This window comes from Crotalus tigris, unplaced genomic scaffold (genome assembly GCF_016545835.1).
Source record: "Crotalus tigris isolate CLP2741 ecotype Arizona unplaced genomic scaffold, ASM1654583v1 scf7180000017733.2605024, whole genome shotgun sequence".
Classification (NCBI taxonomy): domain Eukaryota; kingdom Metazoa; phylum Chordata; class Lepidosauria; order Squamata; family Viperidae; genus Crotalus; species Crotalus tigris.
Window position 1 is genome coordinate 1,781,799 of NW_024096600.1, and position 19,915 is coordinate 1,801,713.

At 34.6% G+C, this 19,915-nt stretch overlaps 1 protein-coding gene across 3 annotated transcripts in view; it reads left to right on the forward strand.

Annotated features, from left to right (window-relative positions):
• The window catches only part of AGPS (alkylglycerone phosphate synthase), a 52,507-nt gene that overhangs the window by 7,914 nt on the left and 24,678 nt on the right, over positions 1-19,915 (forward strand). For 2 of the 3 annotated variants that reach the window (XM_039339347.1, XM_039339349.1), the window contains exons 2-11: positions 6,811-6,900; positions 8,908-8,998; positions 10,015-10,135; positions 10,229-10,303; positions 12,133-12,204; positions 12,565-12,644; positions 14,915-14,995; positions 16,359-16,484; positions 16,886-16,994; positions 18,673-18,800. In XM_039339347.1, the coding sequence (XP_039195281.1) occupies positions 6,811-6,900; positions 8,908-8,998; positions 10,015-10,135; positions 10,229-10,303; positions 12,133-12,204; positions 12,565-12,644; positions 14,915-14,995; positions 16,359-16,484; positions 16,886-16,994; positions 18,673-18,800 (973 nt within the window). The other variant, XM_039339348.1, reaches the window with a different exon arrangement.

Genomic DNA, 19,915 nt, shown 5'->3' on the forward strand with positions numbered 1-19,915 from the left:
TTAATGCCGCGACACCCCAACTGGTTGTAAGTCGAGGACTACTCAACTGGTTGTAAGTCGAGGACTACCCAACCGGTCGTAAGTCGAGGACTTTCCCTGCCTGGGAGCACCGCGCATGCGTGGTGCCGCCCCCTGAACTGGCCGAGGTGTAGCTGGCAAGGGGAAGCGACAGCGCAGGGCGACCACCAGCTGGGCCACCAGCTGGCCCAGCCCAAGGGAGATAAGGCACCCGCCGGGCCCCACGCATGCCAGCAACCCTCCCTGCGCTCGCCGGCCTCCCACCTCCCACCCCTGGCCCTCTTTTACTTACATTTTTAGTAGTTGCTCAGCAGGGAGAGGTGGAAACTTCCAGACAGCTCGCCTTCGCTGCAGACAACTTGCAGCACCGTTTGCAGAATGGGACTTTTGGCGGGCTCAGCAGGGCAGAGACAGCCTGGACAATTCCTATTGGCTTTTGAAAGCCAATAGAATTAGACTCTATTCAAGAGAGTCTATTCTATTGGCTTTCAAAAGCCAATAGAATAAAAGGGAGTAGCACAGCTAAGGAAAAGGGGGGGAAAATGGCGGACTGCGTTGTTTGGCAACCCCGTGAAATGGTCGTTCGACCCCAAATGGAGTCGCGACCCACAGGTTGAGAACCGCTGCACTAGGCCATTGCGCCACCGAGATGGCATATACCCCCTTACTTTACTGCTTACTAGAATTCTATCACCACTCTTCAAAAACTATAGATTAAGGAATGTCAGACGCAAACATAGTAGTTACTAATGTGGGATTATAGAGCAGAGTGAAATGAGGCACAATAACATGATCATAACACTTGAATAAATTGAGTAAGTTATGCTACCTTTTTAGCCTCCTACTACAGTGCTTTAACTTGATCTTTTACACAGAAATAAATTCTTCTGAGCGAAGAATATACCAGAGTTATTGGTCTGAGCCAGGAAAGCTTTCCTAGTAGACAGTGTAGCTTTGGGTAGCAAATTGAAATCTTTATTTGGATCATTAGCTTTATATATACAAGGGTTTTACTTTAGGTTTGGAATGACCAGCATGTTGTACAGGTAGTAGCACAAAACTGGGCAACTTGAGAGGATATAATCCTTGTCTAAAAGAAGTAAGAGTAAGTAGAATTTACATTCCTTGCCTGGAAATTTCTTTGAAATTGAAGGTCTGTCTAGAGTTCTAATAGAAAGCACAGCAAAGTAGCATATAGCTTAAAGATTTTATTGAGCCATCATTTCATGAACATAACCAGAAAGTCATAGGAGTACCATTAAAATGCCTAAACTGGGATTGCTGAGGGTAATGAGTCCAGCCTGGCTAAAGCGAAAGCCTTACAAAGTTTCAAAATAGTATTGGATAATAACTAAGAAGCTAGAGTGAACCCTTTTTGAAGAAAGTGATAAGAATTGGGGTGTGATACCTTGGTTAAATTTGGCTGGAGGTGCATGTCCCAAATTTCTGGTTTGAGGGCAGTTCTAGCATTGTCAAAACCAAATGAGCACAGACTTTCCATAGACAGGTCCAGTTGATGAGTTTTATGTAAGGCTTTTTAAAGCCACGTTGATTTGAAATGATTTCTAGTACTAATGGGCCTAAACCTATAAGAAGTAGGGTTAATTTTAACCAAAAGGCCAATAAGAAGAAACTGTACTTTAGCATCCAGCAAGACTATACCTGTCTCTGCCCGCAATATGTTTTTGATACTTTTGGGCACCATCAGTACTGTATGGTTCTAATAAACTTATTGTGACTAGTTTCAAGGATACTGAGCTTTGCGAAAGAGCAAATTTGGGAGCCATTAAAAAGCTGAGGGACTCCCTTAGATTGAGTGGCAAAATCTTTTTTTTTATTATTGAAAATTTTTACAGTTTTACAATAAAATAATCCCCCTCTCCCACCCCCCCCTCCCACCCATCATCCTTCCCCCTTCTTCCCAGAGCTGAATACAGGGTTAATAAAAACTAAAAACCCTTATGATAGCTGTAGAAATACACTGTGAAATAGTTATCCAGTTTTTAAAAAAAGGGCTTCCAGAAAGATAGAAGCATGGAATTGCCTCCCAAGATATTTGTAGGTACACAGTTGCTCAGTTTGAATCCAATTTACTTGCCATTTGTGAATTTTATGTTGTTGCACAAAACTTTAGTTTTCTGACAATTTATTGATAAACTTTTATTTTGTACCGAATAGAGCTAGTGTTATTTTTTACTGCTTTCTGCAAAATACATATAATAACTACCCTGTCTGCATACAATAATGCAGTCTCAGTCTCTTCTTTGGTATTAGTTCAAAAGTTGACTTTTGATGACAAAAATTTCAAAGATCCAGAGGGTACAGAATATTTTTCTGCTAAATGATCTAATGCTGATTGTTCGCCTCTAAACTCAGCTATCCTTCAGGAATGATATTTTCATTTTGTACCCAATATGCTAATTTTAGATACAAAATTCATTCATATTGGCATTGTATTAATTATTGCACTTTAACAAACTCTACTGAACATCTCATTAAATTCTGCATATTTTTGCACTTACACTTGAAGGTTTTTTAATCCATGCATACGTTAATGAATGTGTAGGAAAGAATATTATTCTGATAATAGGATTGCCCCGATAACAGGGTAATTGTAACTAAGCTACAATTTCCAGTATTTTTATAGAATTTGGTGAATAGTGAGAGTTTGTCACTATTTGAGGAACATTTGAAAGATCAGAGGTTCCCTATTCTTGCATAAGGCAGTCATGGAGAATATTATTAAGGTATTTAAGAGTTCAGTATAGATATTGGGGAAACAGTTATTTTTCAACACATTTGAATTTTTTTCTAACCTTCCTCCAAATATTATGAAATACTGCCCAATATTTCCAATTTAAGTTGCAGAATAGTTAATATATGAAATTAATTTTCCAAGGCGCCTGAAGGCAGGACAAGAAACAACGGGTGGAAACTAATCAAGGAGAGAAGCAACCTAGAACTAAGGAGAAACTTCCTGACAGTTAGAACAATTAACCACTGGAACAACCTGCCTCCAGAATTGGTGAATGCTCCAACCCTGGAAATTTTTAAGAAGAGACTGGACAGCCATTTGTCCAAAATGGTATAGGGTTTCCTGCCTGAGCAGGAGGTTGGACTAGATGACCTCCAAGGTCCCTTCCAACTTTACTATTATTATTATTGTTGTTGTTTTATGATTGAAAATAGTCACACCTTCTGTTTTCAGAAGTCCATGAAACAGGTTTTTTGAAAAGGATCAGAAACAGTAGTAGAAATTGGTGCTAAATATAATATTTCAGTTTCAGAAAATGATGCTGATTTCATTTCACTAAACGTTCCGAGTGAACCGCCTGTTTTCTCCTTTTTCATCCCCCCCCCCCGAAAAACAGTACTTTCTATATAATAGTCCTTCATTGTTTCCTCCAAATTTCAGATAATTTTTGAGGAGTGCTTTTTCCCCCCTTGTTGTTTTCCATTTCTGGAAACTTGACATTTTTATCTTGCAGAAGGATTTGGGATTGCAAAAAAAATCTGAAATAAAAGCGGGGGGGGGGGGGAGGAGAGGAATTGAATCTAGAAATGAAATCCAAAAATAATCTCAAATATTTGTTAGCTACACAGTCACTCTAAAGAAAGCAATGAATAGGATGAAAAAATGCATGTTTTGACATCTGATGTAATATACTTTTTATGCCTTTGCAAATGAATGGTGTGTCTTTATATTTAACATGAATTAATTTTGTTAGGAAAACTTACCTGATTAAAAGAGAATTTGGCTGTTATTCAATTACAGGGAAATAATGCCGCCTTGTGGATGCTGTGTGTGATTCAACTTTTTCTAAGTACTGTACTGTAACATTTCCTAGTATTTTATTTATTTATTATTTATTTATTAAATTTTAAAGGACAGGTAGTCCTAGACTTACAACAGTTCATTTAGTGACTGTTCAAAGTTACAACGGGACTGAAAAAAGTGATTTATGACCACTTTTCACTGTTGCAGGACCCACATGGTCATGTGATCAAAATTCAGACACTTGGCAACTGACTCATTTATGATAATTGTAATGTCTCAGAGACATGAGATCACCTTTTGCAAACTTCTGACAAGCAAAATCAATGGGGAAGTCAGACTCACTTAACAATTGTCTTACTAATTTAACAATGCAGTGATTCACTTTAGAACTGTGGTGAGAAAGCTCGTAAATTGGGGCAATTTCACTGAACAACTGTCTCACTTAGCAACAGAAATTTTGGGCTCAATTATGGTCGTAAGTCCAGGATTACCTGTAATGCTAGATTATGAATATCAATATTCCTACAATCTTTTGTTCTAGTAGGCCTTTGGGAAATGGGGAATTGTGTCTATTGCAATTTCTGTTATACGCTGATGTATGGAAATGCCATCAGTTCTGCTTTAAACATCAGAAATTGCCAGTAAAAATTTAAAATTGCTGGCTTAACATCTTGTTTAATACACCTCTGCCTCCAGTGAAGTTTCTTATCAGATTTCTCTGGAAATAGTTTCTGTATTACCTTCTGTGAATGAACATGAGTGAGTTTGAGAAGGGCCTGTCAATCCAGGAATAGATGCAATTAGCAAACAAGGTGAATTGGTGCAAATATCCTCTTGGCTACAGCTGCCATTTGCTCTTCAATTAGGAGTTGGGTGTCCAAAAGACCTCCAAATTGCACACAATTTTTGTCCGGACAAATGCCAGCCTATCTAGAATTACGGTAAATTTGGACTATCCTCAGCAATTTGTGTGCCCATAATCTTGCTAGAGTTCGCCCTAGCAAATTTGTTTCTAAATGACTCCAAGTGCTAAAATAGAACTTTGACAGCACCAATTGGTTGACCTGGATGTTATCTGCCTCTGTGTCATCAAATTACTTTGTCCAGTGGTTTCATGCGAATGTTAAATATTATAGAAGCAGCAAGGGCATCAACTCTGAATAACTAACTACATTTCAGAAGATTTTGAAGCTTCATCATTATTGCCATTGTTTCTGTGTTGCTTTGATGAAACAAATTTAGATAGCTTACAAATATAATAAGAAATTGTACTATGCATGTATCATTAAAAATAATAATTACAATTATGATAACATGGAACGGTGCTAACATACAGTATTTCCTAGGGTAAATGAATCTTCCAATAGAAGAAGATATCTGTAACTCAGGGTTGAATTTTGGAGTCCTTGGTGTTTTCTGAGCTTGGTTGTTTGCTTATAGATGTTTCACACTACACAAGTAGTAGTAGTATCATCAATGTAAGTGAGTGTGGGATCTCCTGCTGGTTTATTTGCAGTAGCAAATTTAGTAGGGGTGTATTTTCCTCCTTGGTGGTTTCTTAGCATGGTTAGGGTTTTTAGGATATTACGGTATTTGCATTCTACCTGGAGTCAATAGATCTGCACATTATCATATGTAGTAGAATATTATATCAAATCTTTATTTTTATTTTATTACAAACTAAATTTGTTACCTTCATAACTACAATTCACACTAAATCTAATCACTGGTTGGATTGGACTGAATCATGGCTGCTTAGCATATCACTAATGAACATCTTTCGCATATATATGCACATCCCTTTTGAAAAACTTTGTGAGTAAATTCCAGTTATTTATCATACCAAGATGAGTGTGATTAATGACACTCCTCAATAAGATTTGGTTTTAATATATAAACCACTGTCAGGAATATTCTACAGTATTTAATGAACATTTTTATTTTAAAAATGTGCATGTTTGTTTAATAAAGTCTTCTTGAGCTTGACTTCACAGGCATCTCCATGTTATTTTCCTGGCTACTGTGTGAAAAATAGTTCACCTCTCTAGTCTTCTGGGGCATTTTCCTCTCTTCCCCTTAACAAAGTATTTTGATTAATATTGAAACGTTTTTAGCCTTGGAGCTGGATATATTCTGTTTGATCTATATTCTGTTCATTGTATTTCATGGGGAAACTATTTTGGTCAGTGTTGTGGGCTCTAAAAAGATCTTTCAAACAGCAGCCCTGCTCCCGTAGAACAAAATGACTGGCGTGTATGCATAATGGTAGTAGTTGTTGCTATTAATAGATTACTAGAGAATATACCTTTTAGACCAGTGGTTCTCAACCTTTTTAATGCCGCGACCCCCAACTGGTCGTAAGTTGAGGACTACTCAACCGGTCGTAAGTCGAGGACTATTCAACTGGTGCAGCACCGTTTGCAGACTGGGACTTTTGGCGGGCTCAGCAGGGCAGAGACAGCCTGGACAATTCCTATTGGCTTTTGAAAGCCAATAGAATTAGACTCTATTCAAGAGAGTCTATTCTATTGGCTTTCAAAAGCCAATAGAATAAAAGGGAGTAGCACAGCTAAGGTAAAGGGGGAAAAAATGGCGGACTGCGTTGTTTGGCGACCCCGTGAAATGGTTGTTCAACCCCAAATGGGGTCCCGACCCACAGGTTGAGAACCACTGTTTTAGACTATATAGCTGAGACAATGAAGAATTTGACAAGGTCTACAAATTTATTATTGCCTATACTTCTCAGCTCAACAGTCTACTTTATCAGATGAATATCTGTTGGCATTAAATTGTTCTAACAGAATTAGGAAGAAGGAAGATTATTTATTTTCATAGGATGGAAAACCTTCCCCTAGTGACATGTCTTCAAGAGTGTTGAATAACAACTGCCATTTCTGCCAGAGAACAAAATAAAGATTGAAGAAAAAAAATGTCTTAATGCTATTTAATTTATCGAACAAGTTGGAAATATTGAATTAACAGCATAATTTTTTTAATCCTCAATTCCCTTTAAGGCAAGAAATTTTAAAGTGGAATGGATGGGGATACAATGACTCAAAATTCATTTTCAATAAGAAGGGTCAAGGAGAATTCACCGGAAAAAGGTAACGGCTATAGAGACAGTAAGGTATATAATTTCTTTTCTTTTTGGAAAGATGACTACTGTTGACTGAAGTTATGACATATTGTAAGAAATGAGTGCTAATATTGAAAGCCAAGAAATATCACATTATTATGCATCCATGTTGTATTCTCTGTGACACAAACAACTCTCCTCTTTTCCAGTGTGAATGAGCAATAGCAATTCTGTCATATTCTGTTTTTATCAAACATTTCAGCTGCAAGCTGCCATATACACAATCACAGACAAATATGGTTGATTTGCTGAAGCATATAGGTAATTAACTTTGGAGTAGCCTTTCTTTGTTAGGAAGTAATTACTTTTAGAGTTTATTTACTATTGGACTTGTTTGGGCATATGCTGTTTACCTTACACACATTAATCTAAATGCGTCTTAAAGTTGTCAGTTGAGTCCTTGGTGCTCTTTGAGCTTAGTTGTTTGTTTGCAAATATTTCATTATCCAATTATGTAACATCAGTGTAGATGAAGGTGGGTTTTGCTCCTGTTTATATTTCTATGGTTGAAATCTGAGTTCACAATTCAACACTGAGCTACGTATATTTGCTATTAAATTCATCTAAACCATCTTTATCAAATTCTGCAGTAATAAATTATCTAAAAGTACTAACACAATTATGCATTCTACAAAGAAATACTTTTTATTTATATCTCCTGAATTTTCTAGCTATTGTTGTCATTGAGTGAACCAGAATATCTTGATTATATTGTTTCTGAATTAAGATTTTAACCCTTATCCATTTGTTAACTTTGTCATTTCCTTTTAGAAAATAGATAACAAAAATAATTTATAACTTTGGCTGTTCTAAAGACATAAATAATTTTTGAAAAGATTCAAATGTTCATGTTTTCAGGAAATAAAGGTGCCCTTTCTTGTGAACTTGTAACCAGTTCTTTTAATCTGTAGTTTTCTAAAGGAATAAGGTAGTAGATAAATTTGTAACCCTGAACAATGCTTCCAGAAAGCATGTATTCTTGATTTTTTTTGCAGTATTTTAAATGTATTTTAATTTGGAAATATTTTATTTCAGTCCGATTCCTAAGATTACCTCTTGTCAGTTATAACAAGCAAGTATGTGGAAGCCCAAGGACCTTTTCTACATATAAAAGTAGACCTCATTTAGTAACTGCCTTGTTTAGCAACTATTCACAGTTATGACGTTGATGAAAAGGTAACTGCGACTTATCATTGCATTATGACTTCTGTAAAGCAAAGAAAAGCTGAAGAAATATCATAAGCACAGTTGCGGTTTCACTTCACATCCATTTTGCTTAATGACTGAATTGCCATCCCAACTGTGGCCACTAAATGAGGACTATCTGTAACTGGTTTTGTCCCTGTATGCATCACTTTGCATATTTGGACAATGGCACAAGATACATTAGGCAGCAACATTAATTTTGTTTGCAAACTCAGTGCAAAAATCTCATATTTTGCATTCTTGACTACAGTCTTCAATTTCTTGAATAATTTGTCAATGGGAAACAAGTGACTACATGAAACAATACTTACGCCAATACTAAATTCCACTACTGTTCCCCTCCATTGCAAAAGCTATTCATAATCTGCTTCTAGGTTTGATTTGCTGTAATCAGCATAGGGATTTGTCCTATAGCTTGCTTAACATGCAGTGGAATACCGTACTTTATCTGAACTTAAAAATTATGTGACTGTTATTTCTATATTTGACCATGACAGAATTCTAAAAAGTTTTTGAGTTGACGTTTTTGTTACAAAAATCTGAGTAATATTTTTTTGCAAGGTTACTTCATGCTTAAAGTTTCAGATCTTAAATTTCTACTTAGTTTGTTATGACTGATATTTTAAGATCCCCATCTTACCAGATACTTGGACTTTTATTTCTAGAAATTATATGTCCACTGCTTGTATATATCTGAATAAAGAAAATAACACCAGGTTTTTACTAGTTTTAACTCTGGAAGAACTGATGAAAATTCTTTTGGATTCAGGTATCAAATAGGCGGAGTGATATTCCCATTTTTGAAAGATTGGTTAGAGAAAAATCTTGGTGGAAATATGGAACATAAAACCACCCCTAAAGTAAGTGAATACATGGGCCGTGTGTGTTTTTTAATCATTAACCTGTAGTAAATTCTTTATATATCATTCAGTTAAAACATAAAACTGCTTATTTTGTCCATTGTCCTTCTGCAACTCTGACATAAAGATTTTTCCCAGCCTTATTGCCGGATGCTAGCTTGTCAGTGAGGATCTGTAGTTGAAAATATAATCTGTTAATTCAAAACTTTTTAAGCACAGATTGCTTGCTTTAAAACTTATACTTTTGTACATTGATAGATTGTTGATTTTAATTTGTTGCAGTATTTCAAGAAGTCTATCTTAGAAAAACGTTCATTCTTCTGTCTCTGGAGAAAGAAGTGTGGTATAAAAAGTATTAAGAACTGTATCACACATACATTTCTGTTTGTTTAGCAATACACTTCAGTTATTCCTTATTTCTGTGCATCCACCTAAGATCTCCTCCAGAGACTCCTCCAAAGGATTTTTGTGTGAGTGTGATGAGTTGGTAAAATGGGGGGAAAGGTAACTGGTTTGCTAAAAGAGAGATTGCTGGCAAGATGGTAGGTGTAGAGATGAGAGACAGGCGAAAGTTGTGTGTGGAAAACTGCGCCCCCCAACGCTTGTGTCTTTGTTCTGCATCTATCTTCTCTCCCCCCCTCACATCACCATGGTGACGTGACAGTATGCAGGTCTGTGTGACCTTGCCAGTTTGATAAGGCTGGCTGGGTGAACAATAAGTTTCCCTGTTTATGGCCTCTAGCTTTTTACTCTTGAGGATTGGAAAAGGATTTTAGCCAATGAAATGCTGTTGCCATGCTGTATCTTTTGTTATTTGTAAACCTCTATTTAAACAATAAAGGCTGCGTAGTAAGTGGCCATTTCTTTGCACCCTTCAATGACTAAGGAGTGATTACTACAGGTAGGAATTGTTTTTCCTGCAGCATATTTGAAAATGATGCTCTTCTGAGGTGATTTCTTTTTTTCTGAATAAATACACTGGAAATTATCTTTTTTTTTTTGTTTTAACTTTGAAGACATCCATAAATATCAGTGATGTACCTCCCTCCGTCGCAAGTGAGGAATTTCTTCAAGACCTCCAAAATGCTAAAATTTCATATACACAGGAAGCAGAATCTAGACTTTTTAGAGCCCATGGTAAGCAAAATCAGCATGCACAAAGTAATTTCTTAATTGCTTGCTTTCAACATTTGATGTCTTTGTGAGACTTATTTTTACCTTGTATTTCAGGTCATTGCTTATATGAAATTTTTTTGCTCAGGGAAGGAATGTTTAAGCGGGTTCCTGATGTAGTGGTATGGCCAGGTAAGCTATTCAGAATATTTTGCTCATTCTTGCACTTCCCTGTTGTACTTATTACTGAACTTACGTAACAGTATTTTCAATTTTGAAAAAAAAAATGGAATTGAGAAACAATTTATAGAATCTCAGAATACGAAGTATGTATTAGAGAAGTAGTCCAGAAATGCAGCCTGGAAATCTGCCAATAATGTTTATGTTGCATGTTGGTTAAACTGTTATAAAAATACAGTCTCTATTTGCAGTTGACACTTGCTTTGTATTTTTTTCAAAGTAAAGGGAATAGGCGAAATTTAAAACACACAGAGTGCCAAACAGTAAAAATATATAAAATAATAAAATGTTATTTCAACATATAGAAAGCTCCATTTTTTCTGAAAGTCAAATGTAAGTCTTAAAATTACTTGCTTTTGAACATTATTTTTAGACAATTCCTATTAAACAAATGAGTTATAATATTTTCTCTAATGTATGAACATACCTTAATGAAGATTACATTAATTCAAGATGAGCTACTTGGCATTTTCAGTTGTTGCACAAAGGTGTTCAGATGCAAAGTTGAGCAAATTCCATGTGATCATGAGAAGAGTGGCATGTGTTATGTCTTTCCTTCAAGAAGCATGTCATTTTATGATTATCTTGGTTATTGATCCTGCATTACCAAAAATAACGAGCAAAATTTGTAGTAACCTATTTTCAAGATTTGTGATTGTTTATTAACACTGTATGAGAATAGATAATCGCCTTATCTAAGTACCATGATTATAAAATTAGTTCAATTAAGAATTGCTAGCTCTTAATATAATAGACTATTTTATTATATTATTTTATTTGTAAAATTTATTGGATGCCCATCTTACCACAGGGTAACTCTGGGAGGCTTACAATATTACAAGGAAATCACAAGAAAGTTAGTTTTTCTTAGCATTTTATGTAGAATTTAATTTGCATAATTAAATGAATATTATTCCTGGCATAACTAAAATAACTAAATCCCATTGAAGCTAATGAAATACTCTAATTTTAAAACAGAGGTTGTATCTGTGAAATCCATCAGGGGTTTTCAGTGCCTGAAAATTTTGTTGACCATTGGACAGCATAATACAACTCTGCCATTCAACACATTTGATAATGTGCAAATTGCTAGTATGGGAATTATTAGTGAGCATAGTCAATTGGAATATAATAATCAGAAATATACTAATTGCCTTAAAATAGAAGGATTCTGTGGAGGCCAAGTAACTCAGAACACCTCTTCAGCCTCAGGGGTGCTGTGCATTTCCTCCCTGAAACTTGGTCTGGGTCCTAAGAGCGTGGGCTTTGCAGTTCAAACTTCATGGGAAGCCTTTCCTAGAAGACTTATTAAACTATTAATTTAGATATTAAGAATCAAGCTTCTTTCAAGACTCTTGGACTAGACTGCTTTTTATTTATTTGAGCTTTTTTGGGGGGGAAATTCTGTTGAATCTACAACTCGATATTTGAACTGTAACAATCAGTTCTGTATTGTGATTGGTTAATCCAAGCTACTTTGATGTCATGAATTTTTTAAACAACATGTACATTTTAAAATGTTTATAGTTTGGGCTCAAAGCTGTTTTTTAAAAGGAGGCTAACATCTTATTTTCTCCCATAGTTAATGCTTATTTTGCATTGATGATTCTTTTCAGTCTAAAAGCTGTCAGAAATATTAGTGACTTTATACTTTTAATACAATTAAGTATTTTAATAAATAGAAAACTCACTTCTAAATGTTTTGGGATTAGCTGCGTTATTCAGTAATTTATGTTAAAATATAATATTTTAAACTCTTAATATTTTGTTCATTTTTATAGAATGCCATGATGATGTAGTTAAAATTGTGGAAATAGCCTGCAAGCATAATATTTGTATTATACCTTATGGTGGTAAGTAATAAAGCTATTAACATTTTAAAAAATAATTGTTTTTTAAGCCAGGTTCTAGTCTAAAGCATTATTGGGGCATAGTATCTTAAGCTATGTCAAATAGAATTTTTTTAGTTTTAATAGTAAATACCTTTTGCCATATGCTATTTTGTTTATGGAAATCCTTATATGTATCTTTTATCTAAATCCCATAAATATTTGGGATTGGGGATTGTTCTCCTTGGTCTCATCCCCACTTTATCCTTTGCTCACATCGAAATTTCATTCATTCATGTCAGTGGATGTCATAAAATATAATCTAAGGAAATAATACTGAGGTAACAAATGAAATATAAATTGATCTGTTTCTCATATCTGTAGGAGGCACAAGCGTTAGCAGTGGACTTCAGTGTCCTCCTGATGAAAAAAGAACTATTGTTTCACTAGACACTTCACAAATGGTATGTGTACAAAACAGTTTCAAGTGAACTTCACAGAATGTCAGATCATCATCACTCTGGGATCTTTATGCTGAGTAGCTATGTAAATATTTTAATCTGTTTTTTTCATGTTTCAAGCCCATTCGTTCTCACAAGTTATTTGATAAGAATTCTTTAAATTGCATCTCCTGCACCATTAACATTATGAGTTTGTAAAATATTTTCAGTAAGTGATCAGCAGTTTTCCAGCAGGAGCATTCACAATATTGGTCTTGAGAATCAGGATAACTTAAACAATGAGTATTAATCTTGCTAATTGCATTTCATCAATTTAACCTAAAACTTAAAATTTAATGTTGATGTTGTATATATTGATATACATGTGATGAGAGAAAGTTCCCTCTGGAACCTCCTTTAGGTTTTTAATAACATCTTCATCAGTTAATTTCAGTAGATTCTGAAATAGCAAAAAGTCTTTATTTAATATATGTGAAGAAGCTGTTAAGCACTCTGCTTACAAGGATCACACAAGGGAACCAATTGATTGGATGTTAGGAAAAATGTAATTAAAATATCACTTTAAAATATGGCTGTACATTTTTTGTGAGATCAGATCTATAAGTTGAAACATCATTGCTAGTTGATAGCAGTATGAAATAGGGAATTAGGAGACAGCTTTATCATCTTATTTTACATACCATCAAATACACTGGATTTTGTAGCGCTTGTGATTTGAAAAAGTAGGATCCAGATTGTGGTAAACCAGCTGAATCTGATTCATAACCCTGACCATCCAGATTCTTTAATAGTAATCAATGAAAATAAGGCTACAATTTAGATTTGAACTTTGTCAGTGGCAATAAATATTAAGAGTAAGCAATTAAATATTTTTAGACCCAGTTTTATATTCCCAGGCTCACATTGTTGCTGTTTACTGCATAATACCATTTCAGCTTTAGTTCACTTAAAAAAAAAAACTTTAGGGTTCAAAACCGATGCAGTAATTAAAAACATAAAATTCAATCAAAAAATTGTGAATGTTTTGTCAGAACGAAATGCTGCCAAGACTGGTTTTTTTAGACTGAGATGTGATTTCATGCATTACTGAAATATTAGTTTATCACATTTCTTTGGATGAAACCCAACATCCTGGTAGTGGATTTACATTGACAAGCAGGATTTTCTCATTCCTCCTGACGCTACAAATACATTCAGATGCAGTCTAGACAGATTAGGAGAAGGAGAAGAAAACTGATTTTACCAATTCCATTCTTCTTTGTAAAATCTACTGGTAGGATTGTTCTCTTTCCCCACACATCCTTGAATTGGTAGAAAACAATATTAGCATGAAATGTGCAGTCCATATCCCTTATGCCTCTTCTTCACCATTGCCTCGGTTTGAAGTAATTGCTAGCTGTCTGGTTTGCTTCCCAGGTTATGAATGACAAAGCCTAAATGATTTTGCATACCTTGAAGCTGTTTTGGGATAGTTGTATGAATAAATGGAAAGACATAACTTTAAGGCTGATCCCCCTAAATACTTAAGGCTTTTTCACAAAGAGAGACGGTGGATAAGATGAAGATCATGTTGTAAGAGCATGGTAAAAATTCTTTTATCAAGGAATTATTGTGCAGGGATTAAATTCTAGTGGAGGAACAGTTTTAGAAACCTACATTCTAGAAAAGTAGGTTAGGTCTGGCCCCAGTTCAAAGTTTAGTATTCTTAATATTACTTTCATAGATGGATATCAGAGTATAAAATAAGGGAGAAACTTACACAAAAGAGTTTAAAATTGGTCTGAGTCTACCACTTCTTGAAAATCATATCTTGAACAAGACTGAATATAAGAAATAAAATAATTTCTGCTACTGTAACTTTTTCACTATTCTGAAGGCCTTGTCTTTGGTATATTGTCACTTTAGAATTATTTTGACATCTGTGGTTAATTGAAATAAGATGAAATTTGATTTCAACCTCATTAATTCCTTAATTCTTAAAAGAATCTATGGATTCTAATTTCTGACTGATGTTTTTCTCCTCATATGTGCAATTTCAGCAATGCAAATAGACAGGATGCATTCATCTTCTTGTCTCTGTTGATTTATTGTCTTTATAGCTATGCAAAACTCTGCCTTTAGAAATAGAACATTCCATTCCTGGAATGGTGGGGTTTTCACATAATTAATGCCTACTGTTGTACTAATCACTGATTTTAACTATGTTTTGTTAAATAATTAAATGTAAGTATTTTTCACAAGTCACAAGTATTTTTTTTTTTTTTTTGTAATAGAACAGGATTCACTGGATAGATGAGAAAAATTTAACTGCTCACATTGATGCTGGCATTGTTGGCCAAGACTTGGAAAGACAGGTATCATCAACCGATCCCTTTGAGAATGCTGGTATTTTTATAGCTCCAAATATACTGCCATATATTGGCTCATAAAGTAAATATATTTGAACAGTTACGCCTATTATATTCAGGCTAATGGCAGTTGCTATGTTATTAATTTTTCTGTTTATTTTAATATTAGCAGATATAACATGAATGTTAAAAATTGGCTTTTTCTGTCACTGACCAGAAACAATATTGTCGCTATCTTTGGGGACGTTTCTATCATCTTCCATTTAGCTCCAGAATAAGCTATCATCTTGAAGAAAGTTATGCAGTCACATAATGAAATATGGGTATTAAGTAGAATGGCTTATTAAAAGAACAAAAAGCTCTTATTAAAATAAAATGTTTGACACTTTTGTAGTAGTAATGAATTCTGGTTTAAATAATATGTACTTTGGGAATCTACAATCTAATTGTGAATTCATGGTTCATTTAGTGGTACCTTTGCCCAGACTCTCTTCAAAAGATATTAAATGTTTGAAGTTTCCTTTAAAAAAAATTGGGACGAATTATATAATGGTGGTTATGTGGATCCCCTGATTTAGAATTCTGATACCGTACAGCAGGCCTTTCATACTTGCCAAATAGAGGAAGAAACAGAAAGCTAGGGCAATTTCTTAGATGACATGTCTTGTTGATCTTGATAGGTAGGTATGTTCATATCAAAGTAGACAGTCCCTAGATAATCAGGTCCAAGGACGTTTTGGGCTTTAAAGGTGAACATCAATGCCTTAAATTGTGTCTCTCATCTTTACACAAAAGGTCAAGTATTTCAATATACCTTGTTTAGCAACCACAATTGGTAGTTGTTAAGCAGCATGGTCACTAAGTGAAACCATGACTGTCCTTGTGATCTTACTTCAGTTTTCCTTTGCTTTAGAGACCTGTAAAGATTGTAAGTGCAAGAACTGGTTGCACAGTTATTTTTTCGTGATTGCCTTTACTGTGAATGGTCGCTAAACAAGGACTACCTGTAGGCGTATTTTACCTCTAGAATTGCCTAGCTGCAATATATTTACTCTTTTGGGGAACTTTCCAATAGTCTTCTCAGGTAATCCTGAGAAGATTACATTCCAATGGTCTACCTAGGTCGAGGGTAGGCAACCTTGGCTCTTTTATGACTTGTGGACTTCAACAACCCAGAATTCCTGAGCCAGCATGGCTGGCTCAGGAATTCTGGGAGTTGAAGTCCACGAGTCATAAAAGAGCCAAGGTTGCCTACCCCTGGTCTAAGTGAAGTAACTTTTCAAGCATTTCCAAAACTGAACTTTGCAGTGGAAGTTAATGCAGCTGCTAAAAATGGTTAAAACAATGAGTTGTTGTTTTTTAATTTTAGCTTGGTGAAAGTGGTTATTGTACAGGCCATGAACCAGATTCGATGGAATTTAGTACTCTTGGAGGATGGGTAGCCACCCGAGCATCAGGCATGAAGAAAAATGTTTATGGAAATATTGAAGATCTGGTAAACATATTCTATAATTCTTTTTTTTTAAAATTAACTTCTGCATTTGTATTTTTCTGTTACTAATGAATATTAGCTGATAAACGCAGAAAAAAATCATTAATGTAATTTAGTGGTTGACAAATGTTGGATTTATTTGACACATATGAAAAGAAAATAATGTATATACTGATCTGCGTTTTGGGGTTTGGGAGGAAAAGAATTAAGGAGGCACCAAAAAATTTTTACTAGATATTTTCTTTAGTGTAATACAAATTTCTGTGTGATCAGTTTCTCCTTTCCTTCTATCTACAGTGGCAAAATAGGATGTAGATTATTTTTTCCTCAGAATTTAATATACATGCATATTTTATATGCTCTCATTTATATGTAGTACTAAGCAGATTCTCTATTTTATACAGGTGGTTCATATAAAAATGGTAACACCCAAAGGCGTAATTCAGAAAAATTGTCAAGGACCACGCATGTCAACAGGACCTGACATTCATCATTTCATTTTAGGATCTGAAGGTATAATTTTTTAAAATTTGCAATACTTTCATGCTTTTTACATATTTCTATAACACGATATTTAACTAATACTTCTGATTGAAGGAACAGGAATTTTACTAAACTATACGATCATGCACATTTGCAAAGTTTTTCAGCAAAATATGGAGTGCAGCAATACACTGTTACGCCATAAGCTCTGCTCTTTTTTGTACTTGCATGCATATATAAAAGGGAACAGGGCCTGTGTCACAATAGGTCAGTGTTGCTGTGTTCATTCTGCCCACATGTCTTTTACTTCCTGCAAGTGCCACTGTGGTCATCTAACTCATACAATTCAGCACAAAACAGCATAGCTCTGTTTTGATATATTAGGAAGGAACTAGGTACATTTCCATGAGGTAGCATTCTGCTCAATAGTTTAACACTGATACTTGGAGATATCAAGTTGCAGTCTCAATTGTAAAGCCTTAATATGTTTGATGCCTGAACCAAATAAACATATTGAGGAATAATTAGCACAAATTAATGACTAGTCAGATTTTAATAACTCTCGGTTGGAGGAGTCCCTGCGGATTATATTCTGCTAGTTGTTGCCGACTATAGGGGGCAGTGCTCATCTCCATTTCAAGGCCATTAAACCAGCGCTGTCAAAGACATTTCCACAGTCATGTGGCCAGTATGATGCCATGGAGCGTTGTTACCTTCCCGTATACTTATTTGTCTACTTGCATTTGCATGCTTTCTAACTGCTAGGTTGGCAGAAGCTGGGGTGAGGATGAGAGCTCATCCTGTCGCATGGAACTCGGGTGTCAAACCTGGGCTGCTGGCTTTCCACCCAACAAGCCAAATGTTTAACCACTAAGACACCATGCCGCCCTCTCAGTTGAAGTGATTTGAATAAATAGCATGGTTCAGACATTGTGCAAAACCATGCTTTATTTAATCATGGTTTCAACAAGCTGTATGATCAAAGTTACACTTAGCCATAAAGTAACATTTACAAATCACAATTGCAGAATTCACTTACTGGATGAAGCCAGAATAAAATCATATATATGCATCACCACACAGCCACTGTAATTCATGTGGTTTCTAATGTTGATTGGATTTTGAAACAGGTGTTAATTTATTGGGCATCAACATACTTTTGTGAGCTCATTTGCAATTTGCATAGACCTGCAAATGTTTCTTTCTGAAATAGGTCTCTTTTTCCTTTGTAATCAGAAGCCTTTTCCATTTTAAATAACTGATATTCACCATTAAAAATACTAGAAAACATATTTAGATATTTTGCTTATACAAAACAGTGTGCAATATTCTCATTTTAATGAGTGCTAGAGCAGTACTTTGTGCTGGATCCTTTGACAAATCTATTTCACGTCGAGTTTAAGTTACATTTCAGAGGATTAAATAACAACTGTAATATTATATAAAACATTTAATCTTATATATGCTATAGGGAATAAATACTATTATATTTGGAAGGCTAATCCTCACAATTCCCTGTATATTTTCATTTAGAGCTTTAAGGATGGAAAATATTGAAAGAAATAAACTACACTATTGTGTGGTTTTCATTTTTTAATGATTTTAAATAATATGTGGAATAGGATTTTGGATACAGATATGAAATCATAAAATTCTCTATATCTTTCAGCTGCAATAGCAAAATGATTATTTTCCTCTTTTTATAAAGGAATCCTTGGAGTGATAACAGAAGTTACAATAAAAATTCGACCAGTCCCTGAATACCAAAAGTACGGCTCTGTAGTATTTCCAAACTTTGAGAAAGGGGTGGCCTGTTTAAGAGAAATAGCAAAGCAGGTAAAGTAATCTTCTCTTCAAATAGTATTTAATTGCACTTTTTAAAAAGCTGCAGTATCAAGTAGTTTCACTAGATGGCATGCTTGTGCCCTAACTCTACTTGCCTCTCAGGCTGAGGAATATGTTTAAAACTGCCATTCAATAATGTAATCAGTTCCAACAGAGGGCTAGGTAAAATGTTTAAATTTACGTTTTTGAGAATTGATCTCTTGATGCCACAAATAATAAATATAGAATTATTTCTTGTGTCAATATGGTTTCAATATTTAAACAGTTTAGTTCCTTTTTTTATTAAAAAAACCCAATTCTGCCTTATCATTTAAAACAACCTTAAAGTGGAAGAGAGATAATGCAGATTAAGTCACTGAGTAAATTTTACCAAAATTAATTCTGAGTATTTTAAATCCAATTTATATCAAATCAAACTATATTTCAGTATGATTAAACCTGGAAGTACAAAACTGTTATTGTTTGCATGTTATGTTTGGAGTAGAGTTGCGCTACTTAAAATATAAAGTGTCCTCTTCTAGGAACAACATATTAGCATCAGTTATTTTATTGTGTTTTTTAAAAATTATTAAACTTATTATGCAATACTGAGTGAATTGGGTAAAAGGGTAAAACTGCAATGCTTTCTATTAGTGTTATAAAAGGATTTATATGGTGCTTGTATGGCTGAACAATTTGTAGTTGATGTATTAAAAATATTTTAATGTATTTAATTATATCCCTTTGAACTCTGTTATTCTGATAAATCCAAGAAATTAAAACACTAGAAGGAAAGGGATAAGCAGACAAATTTTCAGAAGTAGAAAAGGCTTTCCATTTATTTCCATTATTACATTAAAATCAGTATTTTTTTTATAAAAGCATAGGTAATATAACTCTGAAATAGAGACCAATGGGATGCATGAAATAAATCTATAATATGAGGATAGAGGCAAAGCACTTTTGAAGATAAATTATTTTCCTCAGTTCAAAAAAATGTTACTGACAATTTGGCATTTCATGCTTACACTTTTGGGGGGAAAAAGGGCTTTAGCTCAAATTTCTTAACATGGATACAGAGTATTAATAAAGAGCAGAAAATCAAAATAATAGTAAATAATTCTTTA